We start from the raw sequence: 17,957 nt of genomic DNA, 5'->3' as shown, positions 1-17,957 counted from the left end.
TTCGAACGGGAAGAGATCGTACCATGTACGAGAAAGGGGGAGACAATAAATGAAATCAATATTACCGACATTATAATTGATTATTTGGTGCCATATTTACACAACTTTTAAAAATGAAGAGGGGTTTTAAGAGCCATATTGAAACAATGTTTAGTAATTTAACGGTAATGGCTTAAAGCAGATTAAGCTGTTGAAAATGCACACCCTTATTACAGGGACGAGACCATGTGAGAATACACGTAACAAGAGGGGGCGGAGCAACAATTACCCGTAGTAGTTCAACAGTGAAAAATGAATTAAATTGAATTATTAAATTTATTTAAATGTAATAAATTTACATTGAAACATGACTTTCAGAAAATGTTATTTTATTGAATTATTTATCAACAAATGTAATTGATTTTTACACACAAACCCCTGTAAGGGGCAAACAGTTTCTTCCACAGTATACTTTTCACCAAAAAATAGAAACCAAAACAGTGTGTGTGTGTGTGTGTGTGGTGTGTGTGCGTGTGTGTGTGTGTGTGTGTGTGTGTGTGGGGGGGGGGGGGGGGGGGGGGGCATATTTTCCTGTCCTGAAGTATACCCTTGTTAGAATAGCAACAAGAGTATACATCAGTTTTTTATATAACCACCTGTTTTCTTCAACGTGGTCTGAAATTTCTTAGGCAACCATTCTCATTATTTCTTTCAGTATTCTTCAGTGGGATCGGGGTCTGGAGAGGCCAATCCACGACTGATAGTGCTCCAATGTGTTTTCTATCCAGGTATGCTTTAACTGCATTGGCTGCAGTGTGTATGGGTTCATCATTGTGCTGAAAATGCCTCAAAACCAGTCTGTATTTTTCTATTTCCACAATTCCATTAATTTTGTAAAGACCAACATCCCTGGCTGAAATGCATCCCCAAACCACAACAGAGCCTCCACTGTGTTTTACAGAAAGCTGTGGAAATTAATTATTGTAACTCTCTCCTCCTAAATCTGGATTCAGCACTCTACGAGACCGTCTGCCACTGATGTTTCAGTCCAGTTCTTGTAGTATTTGTCATATCTAATAAACAAACAAACAAAAACAAACATTAATCTGATACTGATAAAGTACGAGTGACTGAAGATAAGTGGTAAAGTAGCCACTGAAATAAAAAGAAAAGAAAAGCTGAAAGTCCTTCAGAGACCCTGAAAACTACTGCTCAGACTGCTTTAAAAAATCACATTTGCATTTGCCGGCTTCTTAGAAGCAGGCAAATAAATGATGCATGTTGTGTTATCAGAATATGAGTCATTTAGTTAAACATACCAATTACAACACTTCACTTTAGTCTGGAAAGCAGCTCAAGAACTGTGACCAAATTCCACAGAAAGAAAGAAATAATAATAATAAATGACATGAACATAACTAGGTAAACATAAGGAAACATAAATAATGTCTCAAGGGTGACGTGACTAGCCGAAAGAGGATATCGAGCACTGAGGTTTCTTGTTGCCATATATAGGTCGCATGTTGTTTTTAGGACACATGCAGACAAAAAGAAGCACTTTGCATCCACATGATGATGCATGTGCAGCTGACCTCAGCAGCCCATGCAAACACTATGAAGTCTAACAAATGAAAGAACACAAGAGAAGCTGCAGTGACTTTGATCAAATTAATTGAATTCTCTGCAGACTGCTGACTGCAGACAATGGTGGGTGGATGTGTGTGGTGTGCGCATCTTTTTGATTCAGTGTCTGAGTGTGGAAACTGTGGTTAGACCATGCTGATGGTCTTAGGGGCCCATCACTGCTTTCTGCCGCGCTCTGTTCTTCTTATGTGTCTTAGGCGTTTTCCTGTCTGCCGGTTTTATTTTAAAAAAAGAAAAAAAGACTGCATGTATTTAAACGGATGATGATGTTCAATAAAAAAAATTTGCGCCCAGTGATTAAACCCCAGCTGATCTCAGGCACAGCGGGCATTATGTTTAACAAAGGTCAGTGAGGAACAGAAGCAGTTCGTGCTGAAAGGGTGTGAAAACAAACACAGGATGTGCAACTGTGTGTTGCCCGTGCCGACAACGAGGCTTAAGCTCTTCACTTTGAAGAAAGAAGCTCGTTTTGCACAAATAATAGACAATCGCCGAATTACAGGCTCCTTTAAGACTGAAATTTAACGGCATGTAACAGCAATGAGCAAACACAACGGGTGAGGAAGTAAAATAGACAGATATGCAGATTAGCGATTGCCTCCTCATTATAATCACATTATTTAAAACTCATTTAATTTTAAAAGGTTCCATAGCTTAAAAAAAAACTCCCACGTACAAAGGACAGCAGAGTTTTTCTCTGTACTAAAAATAACTGAAATCATAGAAGCGATAACTCCGCTTGCATGAGGGGGAAAAACCTGCGTCTAAATGTAAATCTTGTTTGAGATACGTAGCTGCAGAGATGTGAATCGTCATATTTCAGATTTTCACACAATAGCACCCAAAAATGTAACCAGCGAGTGCTGTGAAGTGAAAGCAGGGTTCACACCAACATTTCTTCTGCTTTGAAGCGCAAAAGGTTTCAGAAACCGAGGAAAGTACGATCGAGATCAACCCTTTGTGTAGTGTTCTCACTCCCAGACAATACACACTGTGTAGATGGTTATGTGATGGTTAGAGCACATTCATGAGTGATCAGTTTAATAAAAGAAAAAATAAACATAACCAAGATATGAGGGGAAATCTTGGACAAATACAAGCAGACTGGAGCAGCCAGCGTTCAAAACATTCAAGGTAACAGAAGGTTCCCGAGCCACATCCATCCAGCTGGTTTCTGTGTTTCTTGAGTATTTGTGTACACTGTGACTTCATGGCTGTCTTGGGCTCCAGCTCTTGTTTTGGTGTCTCATTAATTTGATTTAATGTCCTGCTTAGCGGTAACATAGTAACGTGTGTTGTTGGGTTGCTCTGTCTTCAGACTCACTGTCAGACTGATTAGACAGAGCCGCTGAAGGTGGGAGTCCTCACTCCTCCGCCTGTCTTTGGGTCTGACCAACACCATTTCCTGTGTGTCATTCCCCCCTCGCCTTCCCCCCATCCGTCCTGTCTGCACTGACCTCTCCAATAAAGACAAAAGTCCTCATTTTCTGAAAACTCTTCCTATCCCATCACCTTCCGAAGAATCACTTCACCGTGTTGGTTAATAAAGATGGTGGGAATGGTTTGAAGTCTCGTCACAGAAAATGTGCCAAAGGCAAAGAATCTGAGCTTGAAATAAAATGAAATGAAAGATCAGCCCCACACAAGGGTTAAATTCAGATGGAAACTCTTATCACACAAAGAGAACAAGCGAAAAAATATATCTGAGTGTGGCCCCTCGACTGTCACAGTGCAGCTGACGTTTGATCTTATCATGTGTAAAAGCTATTTTAATTACTGATGAGAACCAGTGTCAAACTCAGCCCAAGTATGGTTGTACGTTAATCCTTAAAGCACCACACCTAAAATCCCACTAACCGTCCGGGCTCTTCACCCCCTGACCACACGCTGGGGTATCTAACGCTACATGACCCAAATGGAAACTATGTCAGCATAAAGAAACCCATCGAAATGTGCAACACTTAAAACTTTGCCTGATTTGAGCACGGCTTCAAACACAGCCCTGAACAGACAGGCGGTCGTTGGCATTTCGCCCTCGTTCCTGAGAGACTACATCGATGTATCAGTCAACAAATGAACCACTGTGGCGTCACAGCTTCTCTGTGTGTTTATAACACAGAGAAGGACCCAGCTGTGACACTGAAGTGGTAACTTTAAATTAGCTGTAGGTGTGAATGCTTGTCTGTCTAGGTTAGCTGTGCAACAGACTGGTGATATTCAGAGTGCACCATGTGTCTAGTATTATTTCCCTTCCAAATTAAAATACTTTAATTATTCATGGTTCTCGTTCTTAGTTGCTTGTCTAAATTTGTTTCCTTTCATGTTCAGGCCGTGTTAGTGTTGTCTCTGTGTGTAGCGGGTTTTGTCTCCACGTTTGTTTCACTGTCTGTCTGTCTCTGTATTCTGTACTTCTGATAGACGTCTAATTTTGCGCCTTGTACCTTGTCATGCTCTCTGACCGCGTCTCACTGTGCCAGTTCTCATGTATTTAGTCAGTTAATGTTGGTCTGAGTAACCCTCACCACTTTGTTCCCCAGTGTCTTTGTTCCTGTTCATCCTACATATTTTTCCCCATTTGTTATTTATTTCTGCTGTTTGCTATTTATATTTTATTCCTGCACAGTTTGCTTGGAGCACCCGTATTTTGTCTCTTCTATTCTATTCTATTCTATTCTATTCACGTGGATCTTATCTTTCTATTTCCTTGTTTTCTTTTCTGGTTACTTAGCTTCTTGCCTGTGTTTCGTCCTTTTGCGGTGTCTGTGTTTTGGTCTCTTTACTTCTTCAAACTGAATTCAAAGTGGAGCGAATGCTGTAAACATTCTCACAGTCTCATTCACACTAACGTTGGTTCTGCATCTTGTAACCAAAGGAAGCTTCAGCATGCAGACTGGAGCCAGCGACCAAAACAGATGCTTCCTATTTGATTTTGTTGGTTATGTTGAGTTTTGCTGTAACTGACTCGTTACTCCTGATTTGTCCCTGCCGTCTCCTCTTCCCTAATAACCGTCCTGTGTGTTTATTGTTTAATCTTCTTTAATCTTTTGGGTCCTCTCTTTTCATAACAAATGATTGCGCTCCCTGCAGATTGTGATAGTGACACCTCCAGGCCATGCTGCAACTCTCTGAGGGCTGTTTGACTGAAGCATCTTGATGGGAATCGCCTAAAATCCTAAAATAAGCTGTCTCAAGGACCAGAGACGAACACAGCTTTAGCACAGTGGTGCGGTGGTTAGCACTGTTGCTTCACAACAAGAAGGTCCTGAGTTTGACTGTCAACCTTTAATGCATCCATGCACCTCCTCTGTGGTCTCCATCTTTTCCTTCAGCCTTGCAGCTGGAGGACATTCATCATACTTTGTCCTGTATGTCTACTATCCTTCCTCTGCACATGGCTATTTAAGTATTTCGGCCCTCCCTCTCTAGCTTTGTCTTCAAACCGCCGAGCTGTCCCTCTGATCTAACCCTTTCTAATCTTGTCCATTCTGGTCACTCACAATGAAACTCGAAATCTTTAACTCTACCTCTTGTCCTCAAAACCGCACATTGTAGCAGGTCTCAGCACCACCTCAAACCTCCCCTTTCACTCTTGCTGCTGACCTTCTGCCACAAATCACCCCTGACTCTGAATAGTTCAGAGTCAGAGTCAAACTTTTGTTCATGCTCCAAAAAACAAGCGAAAAGATGATGATATTTAAATTTTTATTTATTTTTATGAGCGAAAAAGTCACATAGCAGGAAAAGCAGAGTGTTTTATTTGATTTTACTGGATTTATTAATAACATCAATGCAGTTTTGAGACAGTGCAAAGACTGAACCCTTCAACAGAGTTTTCATTTAATTTCTCTCCAATTTGTCTGCACCTCCTGTCACGACTATTCAATCAGCTTCCACTTCCCTTTGCTGTCATTTTGGTAATTTCAGGCACTTCCTTGATACTTCCTGTTGCAGTCTTCCCTTCTTTTCTTTTCTTTACTTTTTTTAGTGTGTATTTTTTCCTTCATGCATGACCTTTTTCCTCATCTCTCACTAAATATTATTAGTGCAACACTTTTCTTCCTGCATACACTTTTATACAAACACAATAAGAACCAAAGGGCCCAGATTAAGGAAAAGGTTAAAGAAAAGATCACCTATAGAAATTAATTTTCAGACTTTTAAACCAAACCACAGATTCAGCCGATTTGAAGGTTTAGGAGCTACAACCAGACGGGCTGATCTACTGGAACTGTGCCGTCACAACCATCTCTACACTTTTTACAGAGACTGCTCTCAAAAAGAGGAAATATCCAGAGAGCAGCAGTTCTCTGGGTGACTGCCTCACACTAACAGGAAGGCAAAGATAATTCCAATAATCCATCACTACGATGAATGTATGCAAAAGAACTTCTCTAAACGCATTAACAAGTGTCAGCTAAGAACAGGAAACTGAAGCAGTTCACACAGCTCGCCAAAATCAGACAACAGAAAATGAAAACAAACAACTAGTCTCGATTTCTGCTGCGACATTCACACGGTAGGATCAGAACACGACGGCCTCGTATGTTCGAGCCGCAGGTTTAATGATGATGGGATATTTTCTTGGCACACTTTGAGTTTCTTAGTATCAACTGAGGATCATTTGACAACCACAGCCTACCTGAGTATTGTTACTGCCCGTCTCTTTATGAACACAGCACCTTCCAGCAGAATAACAGGACATGTCACGAACCTCAAAGCATCTCAAACTGTTTTTTGAACATGAAAGTGAGCTCGCTGCACCCTCCACTGTCACTAGATCTCAATCCAATAGAGCACCTTTGAGATGTGGTGGAGGGAGATCCACCTCATGGATGTGACTCTGTGATGTCAACATGGACCAAAATCTCAGAGGAATGTCTTCAGCAACTTGTTGAATAAAACTATTCTGACAGTAAAAATGTATATTTATATTGACGTCACTAAGGCTACGTTCACACTGCAGGCGAAAGCGCATCAAATCCGATTTTTTTGACCCTCTGCGACCCATATCCGATCATGGTGTGACAGTGTGAACGGCACAAATCCGATATTTTCAAATCCGATCTGGGTCACTTTCGTATGTGGTACTGAATCCGATACATATCCGATGTTTTAGAAAGCGACTGCTGTTTGATGGTCATGTCGCATTAAATCCGTCTTTTACGTCACCGACACAAGACAGACGCCAATTATCAGCGCCGGAGAAGACATCGCGAACGCTTCCTGGCCATCCAGTGAAACTGTTGGGAAGACAACGTTGGAGAAACGTGAACATTTTATTTGTACTGTATAATCTGCAGATTCTGACAGAAATCTGCAACTATCCTTTGAAGCAGCGCTCCTCTAAAACAGCAATAAGGATCATTATTAGGTTATTTACATTATTATGTAAATAACAAAATAACTTAAAGCAAAAATTGGGAAACGTAAAGTCCGAAGTCTTTATATTAAGACCATCAGTCAAACAATACTGTTGCTCTGGGTCTAAACAGAGCGCGTTGTGTGTGACATCTTTTGCGCATGCGGCCGCTTTGAGCGTTCACACTAGAGCGCGTTTGCTGTCGCATTTTATTTGTAGTGTGAACAAGCAGACAAAAAAATCGGAATTGAGCATCAAGACCTGCAGAGTGAACGTAGCCTAATATAGAAATACTAAACACATTCGCTGAATTACTAAAGAAAACAAGGAAGAAGGAGGTCACTTTTGAATGTCCAGGCTTTCCAGCACGTTGTGCTGAAGCCACAGTGACTCATCATATTTTGGAGCGATTTCAGTTTTAGAGATTCAGCACTCTCACAAATGTGAGACATTTTATTTCATTTTGCTGCCATGGACAGTTTCTTTTTGTCTTTAATTATTAGACGTACCCACAAAATAAATCTAAACCACTTTGGGAAAAATAAAGAGTAAACCTCACAGTACAACATTAACCTTAAAGCATTTAGATGGAAAATAAACCGCTAGAGTTTGTTCATCGTGCTTTTCATAAGGATGCGTTTCTTCCTGCCCACTTTCTGCTCCTCGTTTCATAAACCAGGTGACAGCATCTCACCAAATACATAATTTTGTTGCAATAAAAATATACATAAATCTATATTTACATATGCTTTTGATAATAAAAACAACAAAACCTAAAAGTTTATCACTTGGGTGGATCCACGAGCAGCCTGGCTCCTTCGGCACCAGTGAAATAACTTAAAACAGCTGTTTCGTCTCAGGTTTGTGACAGTTTTGCAGTTAGTTCATGACCAGATGACGTCAGTGGCGGAAAAAGGACGATGGAGTTACTGCAGTTCATCCTGACGGGAGCACTGAGGATTTGTTCAAATCCTGATCCAAGAGCATTTTGAATAGTTCAGCTGCAGTAAAAGTTTTGATACCCTTGTAGCACACATGGCGATGACGATGATGTATGTAGGTATACGTCCACATGTCATCATCCTGAATAATCCTGTGAGCTTCTTGTCACCGATTTCCCCCAAACGTCTCATTTGGTGTTTGATGGCCGACATTAATCAGGAAGGACTTCGACGTACTCAGACTCAGGAGCATCTGAATAAACAGAGCGAAGGTCAAACACACAAACCAAACAAGATGCTGCGAGACAGAAATAAGACAGAAAAGAACAGAAACTGAGAAAATGTAAGGCGTACTCTCGTAATCATGTTCTTCCTCGGGTACGGTGTCGGGCTGCCTCCATGGCTCACGTTCAGTCCTGCGCGGCCTTTGTTCGGGTGACTTCGAAGGCTGTGCTTGCAGCTCTCTCTGCGGCTGGATCAGCAAGGCCGTCTTCCTTTTGACTGAGTGGCGCAGATGCATGGCCAGACCCTGGTTCTTCCTCTTGTAGTGACGAATCAGATCGTCAATAGTCTTAAAAAACGTCTCGTCCAAACCCCCCGCTGTCTGATGAAACAAGAACAGAATAAAGTAAATATAACAAAGGTCCATCGTCCTCCAAAAATCAGCCGAGTAATCACAGTTAAAAGACGAGCTGTTTAAAAATAAAGTGTAAAATATATTATCGTTTATTTAAGCAGCTACTGATCTCACATGGTGAGATGACCCTCGAACATTTGTCAAAAAAAACTTGTTTCTTTGGGTTTTATTTTGAATTTCGGCTTCAGATTGTGACACGTGGAGTGGGTGTGAAACTTGGTTGCAGTTTTTAACAAGGCTTATCTTAGCCAGCACGGTGGTTAGCACTGTTGCCGCACAGCAAGAAGGTCCTGAGTTCAATTCCACCATCAGGACGGGGTCTTTCTGTGTGGAGTTTGCATGTTCTCCCCGTGTTTGTGTGGGTTCCCTCCGGGTACTCCGGCTTCCTCCCACCGTCCAAAGACATGCAGCTTGTGGGGATAGGTTAATTGGATAATCCAAATTGCCACTAGGTGTGAATGTGTGAGTGAATGTGAGTGTGAATGGTTGTCTGTCCCTGTGTGTTGGCCCTGCGACAGACTGGCGACCTGTCCAGGGTGTACCCCGCCTCTCGCCCTATGACAGCTGGGATAGGCTCCAGCGCCCCCCGCGACCCTGAAAAGGATAAGCGGAAGTGAATGAATGGATGGATTATCTGTTTTTCACGCCTCATGTGGCTATCTCCTTTATTTCTGTAGCACTACTTTGTGTTTCGAAGGCTTGTAACTTTGAAAACATTCGTACTATTAAAGCAAGTTATTGTCTTTTTTTCTTTTCTTTTTTCGTTTGAAAAACATCCAAAAGATCAGAAAAAGTAACAATTTCACCACGTTTTGCTTGAGCACACCAAAAATATTCAGTTGATAAAGATAAACTGAATATCAGTTTATGGGCCGGGTGGAGTCTACACCAGCTGTGACAGGGCGAGAGGTGGGGTACACTCTGGACTGCAGCCAGTGTGTTCAACTTATTTCCTTGAAACATTGTTTAAAGAATTGTAAGACTAAAAAAACGTTCACTTAACAAATTGTCAGCAGCAGAACGATGGTGCGATAAACGTAGTTGAACTTTATGCGTGTCATGTTCCCAGCACCGCTTCAGTTTAACAGTTTTCTAATTATTTCGTGGATGCCTGTAAACAGCTTGTTATTGCGGCCAAAGCTGACACATACTGAAAGTTATGGTCTGATGATCAGACGATCGACATCACACGTAGGTTTCGCTGCATCAGGAACTCCTTTAAGGCTTTCAGCACCTAACAGGTAGGAGCTGTTCTGGGAGCACGAGGGAAACCCACACAACTGTGCTTGTTCACTGTTGTGCAACATGTGAACAAAATAGGAGGAAAAAGTCAGTGTCACTTTTCCACAGCAAACTATGACATCATCAAATGTTTTGCTTTTAAAGAGCGTGAAAAGAGTTCAATGAGTTCAACGCTCAGCCTTCATGTAGGACCCCTCGCTTTTAATATGACTGTCATTTGTGACTTTTAAAGGGGGTTTCCACTGCACTTCTGAATATTTACTACTTCATTTGGAACCAACTGAATTTGAAGTTGGACTTTCCCAAACCTCAAGTGTTTATTTGTTTGTTTTTTTATGAGGTTTTCGTCAAAACTTGAAAATACAGTCGATGTAAAAAGTACTACGGTTTTATAAGAATAACAAATAATGAATCTTAGTTCTCATCTGTTCTTAAAGTTATGTCAACGTAACCTCAGAAGAAGTCCTGTATGGTGACTTGTGACATATTGTTTTGGCGTGGTGTAATATTGGCAAAGACTAAAACACAATGCAGAAGTGCATGCCTTCATTCAGTAGCTTGTTGAACCACCTTTAGCAGCAATACTTTGCAATAGTTTTCTGTGTGACTGTGCATGAGTCTCTCTGCTGGTGGAGGAATTTTAGCCCGCTCGTCTTTAGAGTTGCTTCAGTTCTGTGAGGTTTGTGGTTATTCGTTTATGCACAGCTCTCTTAAGTTCCTCCCACAGCATCTCAGTCGGGTTGCGGTGTGGACTTTGACTGGCCCTTTGCAGCCTGTTTATTCGTTTCTTTTTCAGGTCGCTCTTTTGTACATTTGCTGCTGTGCTTGGGATCATTGTCCTGCTGTATGACCCATTTTCAGACCGATGGCCTCATATTTGACCCTAGAAAACTTTGGAGGTGTTCATGGACGACTCAGTGACTGTAAGGTGGCTACAAAACAAGCTGAAACAAGCCAAAACAAGCTGAAACAAGCTGAAACAAGTCATATTCCTTCTGTCTTTTTCTAATTGTGCTTTCATGAACTTTAACAGGTTAACTGAGCACACACACATGTACGGAGCCCCGCAGGGGACATGGGAGAAAAAGAAATTAAGATGGACTTTTGCGAGATCTTGCAAAAGTCCGAGATCCGAGTTTCTCGCAAAACTAACTCGGGATCTCGCAAAACTTTTGCGAGATCTCGCAAAAGTTGAATTCCAACAATGGCGTCAGCTACTTAGTTGTAATATTACTCTTTCTGGGTCACAAAATACACTTTTAAGATATTTTGAGGGGTGAATGTAGTTGTGTAAACGTCAGATACCTGCTCGGTTTACAAGACATCACATATTTGCAAAAGTGCTCCAACGTTTTCGGAGATCTAACACTCACTAGCTCGAAGCTAACGGGTCGAGACCTACTACAGCCGGGAGGAACGCCGCTTTCCCAGCACATTGTGCCTTGACCTCCCGGTCGGCTTCGAGCTGGCGGCCTCCGAAGAATGCGGCTAAAACTTTTGCGAAATCTCACAAAACCTTTGCGAGATCCCGAGTTTGTTTTGCGAGATCTCGCAAAAGTCCGTCTTAATTTTTTTTTTCTTCCATGTCCCCTGCGGGGCTCCGTACACCTGCAAACATCCAGAACGTCTCCTTTCATAGAAAACAAATTAATCAAGTGCATTTGTAGATTCACTGATTTTGAGACCAGACTATCTCAAGTCCTGTTAAGACTGTTGAATGAAAAATCAGCTGGTAACAGTTAATTTTTGTCAGTTGCATTCGCAGACATGGGTGTCTCGTAAATTATGCAAATGCACTGAAGCACAAGTTCATTCTAATGGAGAAGTTATTTCAAAAAGACTATAAAAAGGCCTACAACAACAACAACACTTTTCCTTTACTTATTAGCAAAGGAAGTATTGTAGAATAGTGAAATAGATCGTAAAATTACAATAAATATATCTTTAAATATTTAAATCACCCGCAAATGATAGATAGTAGTAGGGGAAAAGTGAGACTGAGCCACATCCTGAGACTGAGCCCACGGGTTTACTTTTAAAGTCACGAACAGCTCACGCACGCAGGCAGCAGTTGAATAAATCTGTGGCTTCTATGTTTTTAAACACTTATTTTTTTGCGTGTTTTGGAAAAAACTGACTCTGATAAAATGATGCCCTTCAGTGTGGGGTCTAACTAACGTCAGAGGAGTTTCCTGTGGGGAGACTTCACGATAACTGACTTTCCATGATCGAGGTGAAATATTCATGTACAGTCAGCTGTTTAGCGTTTGTTTTCCATTTTTAAAGGCATGGGAAAGACTCTGAGATAAACAGAAAACAAGATGAACTTCAACAACGATTAACAGACGGATGGAAACATTTAAAGGAAACATTGGTGACGTTTAAAGCAAAACTGATTTTGTGCAGACGCGGTGATGAGACCAAAGTATTTTCCTCTTTTGAATGGAACTCAAAACACAGTGAAAATATGTACAAAATGTAAACATATATAGCATATTAAACTGTTTTTAACTGGTTTTGCCATTAACTTTGTGTTTTCCTTTTCTCAGCAAACAACTTTTTCTTGAAATCCTGTAAAATAAAGTGCACAGTGAAGGACTGATTTGAGTCTCATTCACTCAGTTGCACTTTTTATATGAGTGCTTTTATTTGACTTCACTCATGCTGGTCACACACTGGCCCAGAAGCTTTCACCACGCTACTTTGACATATAGACTGGAGGTGCCGGGGACTGAACCACTGACCTTCCTAGTGGGAGCCGCCCCGCTCTGAGCCCCAGCCGCCAATATAGCTCCTCAGCGATTACTAATAGGTCCTCTGTTTTTTAACATGACGTATTTTCTTTCTCGTTATAGTTTGTAGTGAGATTTTTGATAAGCAAAACACGATCTGTTTAACACTTTGTTAGCAGGTGGCTAGCAGCAATGCGCTGTTTACCACTATCAGCTGGTACAGGTTTCAGCCGCCTGGCAATTTGATGAAACGCTAAGAAATGAATTCATGGACTTTTTAATGATGTTTTTCAGTTTGAGGAGTAAAACTAGAAGATCATTTCACATAGAGGTAAAATATTTTTAAATGTAATAATTATATATACCCTCTTTGATAAGAAATAAGATTCAAATTGTAGGAATGTTTGGCTGATGCAGCTCCACAGTTTTAATTGGTATGCACAGGGTAAGAAACACGTGTTGCCATCGTTGTTTTATATATGAAAAGTAAAACATATTTAATAGGGGTGGGGGAAAAATGGATACTGTGTAGTATGGTGATATTTTGTTTGCTAATAATGTATGGATACAGGGACAGCAGAAATCGATATTTTGTTACAAAAAAGTTTTTTGTGCTCTGACTTCAGAGCATGTTGATCCTTTTCCTGAGCAACAATCCTGACATTCCTTCACTGTCCAAATGTGTTTAACTTGTTTTTGGCAGCAATAAACATGACAGTTTACTTATTTTAATTTAAGACATGTTTTATTTTAATTAAGTTTAAACCTTTTTTATTTAATGTAAAATTATATTTTGTTTTAATTTACTTTCAAATTCTTCAGTTGCTGAAGGGGCTGCATAGTTTTCATAAACTGCATAGTTCAGAATAGCTATAATTGTACCAGATGGTTGATTCAGTTAAGTTGGACTAGACTGTAATACAAACCGTTCAGTTTGTCAACAATAAAACTGAAATGAGAGAAAGACTGAGTGTGAGACTTTGATATTAGATAAAATGAATATTGATAAAGTTTACCTTTATGTACAGAATCTGAATATCGCAAAATATTTTTAAAAAAATCGCAATAATATTGTATCGTGCGTTAAGTATTGTGATAATATCGTATTGTGGGATGTATGGTGATTCCCACCTCTAGTATTTAACTGGATTTAGAACAGATTCTGCTAAAATACACTGACAGAATTTTCTCCCTTATTTTTTGGTGAAATAAATTTTGGAGTCCATCAGCCTCGATTTTTTTTTTCTTTCTTTCTCGCACTATTAATATCTTTCTTTTTCATATTATTTTGTTTTTGTGGCGTCGTGAGTTTTTTCCTCTGACATGTGATGTGTTTTTGGGTTTCTGTCCGTGAACCAAATACAAATTATTTGAAGACAACATCTTGATAACATCTTATCATTTTCTCATGTTTTTTTTTCTCCGAAATACAATGACGGCTAACTGAGCAAATAATCAGAACGCTACTGATCATGAAAATCATTTTTGCTGGCTGTGGGAGGAGTTTGGACTTGTCCTGCTCGTAGTATGTTGGATTGAATAGAAATATGAAAGCGTAGGTGCAGGATAACACTTTGAGCTCTTTATAATGTTTGTAAATTTGCTTCTTTGCGTCTTCTGGTGTAGCATGGCAAACTGTCCTGCTGGGGTGAGTTGTTGGGTTGTTTACCAGCTGATGCTCTGTGGTTTTATCTGTTTAAAACTGAAACCTGCTGAAATACTCAAAATAAAAAAAATAAAATATATGAAACTTGTGTGGTTGTGTTTTGTTGGTATTGAAGTCGTCTGTAACTTTGTGTAACTGTGCGATTGTTCTTTATGTAAACTTTGTACAGTTCTGCCTCCCTTCACTCGTCTTTTGAGTGCAACTCATTTACCAAGAAACAGACAAAACAAAGGACAAAGATGGCTCACAGCGACAGAATAATTTTAACCTTGACAGTCACATCTTCACAGCTCTACCATTTAAAACATCTACGCTCTCAGAACTACTCGGCTTGCTCAGAGTCATTTCGTTCAGGGGTTTTCTCTCTTTTATTGCAGCCTCTTCACCTTACACTACAAAGGACCTGCTGTTGTTGTGATTGGGCGCTATATAAATGAAATTGAATTGAACTGAAGTAGGAAAGTCTGAGGTAACTCAGACTTTCCTACTTCTCTCTAAACTGTGGTAAATTTTTCTGAGGACGCTTTAACGTCTCAGTTTCAACAAACGCTTACTGGAGAAAAAATTTCTATTAAAATTGTTCCCCAAAGATGTGCCACCGAACATCCGTGTTTATGTTCTGCTTCAGTTTTTAATAGTTTGTTTCATGTTAGCTATTTGAAATACAATCTAAATGAATTTATATTATATTGCTCCATAGTTTGGAAGTCAGAGCGTGGAAGAGTTCGGAGAGCTTTCTCAGATGTTCTCAGACGTTAGCTGTAGTGATGATAAGGTCTCAGTAGCTCCGACTAATGACCAGGAGCTTGTGCCTGTAACTGGCTTTACTAGAAACAGCAAAGATCGACAGGAAAGCGGAGGGGAAGACATGCAGCACTTAAACCCGTTGTGGCCACTTGCTCAGCCGACTGCAGTGCCGAGACCTCTTTTTGAGTTTTGCTAATTTTATGATAGCAAATAGCTTGGCTGACATTTCATTATTGTTTATTTTAGTCCAAAACATTAAAAATTCAAAAAGAAATATTTTCTATGTGCTATAGATCAGCTTTCTCCAACCTTTTTTGCGCCACGGACCGGTTTATGCCCGACAATATTTTCATGGACCGGCCTTTAAGGTGTCGTGGATAAATACAACAAAATAAAACTAGTACCGGTACCGAAAAAAAGAAGATTTATTCATAACACACGTGAAAAGACCCAGGAAAACAGAGTTAACGATAAAAACGATAACAAAATAACGCTGAAAATCGATAAAAACCCAGAAAACTATACATTTCACACCTGAGCCTCAACTCTCACGGCCCGGTACCAAACGCCTCACGGACCGGTACCGGTCCGAGGCCCGGGGGTTGGGGGCCGCTGCTATAGATCACATATGCAAATATGTTTAAATATACATACACTATATGGACTAAACCTCAATTAATTTTTGAATTGAGGTTCTCAAAGCCACAGGCATGTAAAAATCACAATCCTTAAGGAAATCAAGCACCTAGCCAATCAGTCGTTCTTTAGAAACATCACTGAATTCGAGTGCGGTGCTTTAATAGGATGTGACTGTTGCAACAAATCAGTCGGTGACATTTCTTCCTGTCCACAATTAGCTTTAGGTGGTGTTATTGCGAGGCCGAAGCATTTGGAAACCACAGAAACCCAAACACGAAGTAAAACATCATGTGGAGTTCCAGCACAGGCTCGCTGCATCACGCAGACGAGTCACCAGCGCTTTGCTGTCTCTATAACTACAGAGCTGCAAACCTCATCTGTCATTAACATCAGCACACAAACTGCAGCAGGCAGCTTCGTGGCACGGGTGTCGACTTTGTTGGGGCCTGTGTTCTCAGGTGCACAGCTTTGATGATAACAGGGCATCACTATTGCTCATTTGGTTGAGCTAGTGACTCATATGACCTACTGCAGGTGCCGCACAAGCAGGTGCCTGGGTTTGAGCCTGCCCCAGACCCTTTCCTGCACATCATCACTCTCTCCCTGCCTTCCTGTCGACTCTTTGTGCTTTCCTATCAAAAAAGGCTAAAATGCATAAAACAATAATGAGGATGAGGCGTCCAAATAAACCTTTACACCACACAAAGTGATTCCTTAAAGAACGCTTGGCGGGAGGCGGCCCCTTGAAGAACATTTTTGAACAGAAAAGACTCTTCTGCTTCTAAGAGTAAATATTTTACCGCTTGATTTAAAATCCTGCAGCGTGATCGCTGGGAAAGAGCATTTAGAGTCTCAGTTTACTGCAAACACAGAACAAGGAATCATTCTGAATTCAAGGACCTACAAATGTTTCTGCATGTGGTCATTTGTGTGTGTGTTCTTTTACCAGGAGGGTGTAGTATCCATTGTGTGACTGCAGCAGTCTGTAGGTGTACACCACCTTCTGTTTACTGAAAGAAAAGGAGATTTATGCTGCTGTTAGAGGACCGCAGAAGAAGTAAGGTTAAGGAAAAACTGTTTATTTAGACGTGTAAAAAAAACTTTTATGCAACAAAATTCTGACTTTGTTTGTTCACACAAAATAAAAGAGGAAGAAGAACACATGGTCACATGACTCAATTTTCTTAGTTTGAATCTTCTTATCAGTAATAAGCATCACTGTCAGCTTCCTTAACAACTAATACACAAACATAAAATGTTGGCAGTGCACAAAAAAAAAGTTATGCAAATTTTAATGTACTTTTTACTTGTATGTAAACACGACGAGCAGGTCATGGAAAAAAGATGCAGAAGCAGCAGCGAGCTGGAGTGGAACCTTACTTGACCACAAATTGTGGTATTTGTGTAGGTGTTCACTTCCTAGAGTAATAATACCCACGCAAAAACGTTCTTATCGTGATTTTTATAGAGAATAATCTGCTTAGATCAACGGAACATCTTTTGCCTCTAATATAATTCATATAATTACTAAATGCTCCTCGCTGTCAAAACCTGCGTGCACACTGCTGCATCAGCAAAAAAGATCTGGTTACGTTTTTCCATTATTGCTTTTATTCAACGGCCTTTCTTAACAAAGCTCATTAAAACTAAATTCCCTGGTTTATTATATTAACATGCTCTCCTTCCCCTTTATGCTCGCTACAGAGGATTTTAGGTCACTATGTTCACCTCATTCCTCACTGCCTAAAAGCTTCACATCCTTATGAGGTTGTCAGAGACAGAAAGAGAGGTTTGAATTTGATTTGAGGGACTTTTATTTAGTTTAGTCCTCCTGAACCAAAGTCACATTAGAGTCTTTTCCTCATCGCGCTCTTCTCAGAATTAAAGCGATTTAACTTAAAAAGTCAGAACCACAAATACTCACAGAAGCACCAGGATGTTACAAGGTTAGCCTGTCTGACAACCTGCTATGAATGATGCCATATTCTATATTAGGCTTCATATTCTAATGATACCATCGAGTGTCTTTACCTATGAAGCTGTTAAAAGAAAGAAGTTTTGATAAAGGGAAGTCTGGTGTACTTACTAGACACAAAGACACATGGCTCCCTGGATGGTCTCGCTGTCTCGGATCAGGTAAGCTCCATCCTTGTTCTTCTTTCCCAGCAAATCCTCGCACTCCTTCTTAGTCATGGCGCCGTGGTAGCACGCAGGCAGAGCTGCTGCCATGGTGAAGAGAAGCCAGCAGACAACCGACTGACATGAACGAGCCAAAACACCTCACAGCAACTTCTGCTTTCTCAAAACAGGCTCATTTCCAAGAACGGCTCCTCTCGCTCTCTGAGTTCCCGCGGAGAGCGCGCAGGGGCCA

The 17,957-nt window shown here is 40.6% G+C and overlaps 1 protein-coding gene across 1 annotated transcript; it reads right to left on the bottom strand.

The window, feature by feature from the left end:
• Positions 1-8,135: 8,135 nt before the first annotated feature.
• On the bottom strand, positions 8,136-17,815 carry si:ch73-264p11.1 (SH2 domain-containing protein 1B). Its single transcript, XM_006807922.2, has 4 exons — positions 17,673-17,815; positions 16,533-16,596; positions 8,278-8,527; positions 8,136-8,176 (listed from the first exon to the last, which is right to left on the bottom strand). Exons 1-4 carry the CDS (start codon positions 17,813-17,815, stop codon positions 8,136-8,138), a joined length of 498 nt encoding a protein of 165 aa, XP_006807985.2.
• Positions 17,816-17,957: the final 142 nt, after the last annotated feature.

This window comes from Neolamprologus brichardi, chromosome 9, assembly GCF_056152115.1.
Source record: "Neolamprologus brichardi isolate AB-2024 chromosome 9, ASM5615211v1, whole genome shotgun sequence".
In the NCBI taxonomy this organism is placed as follows: Eukaryota; Metazoa; Chordata; class Actinopteri; order Cichliformes; family Cichlidae; genus Neolamprologus; species Neolamprologus brichardi.
This window is presented reverse-complemented; position numbering and strand designations above follow the sequence as displayed.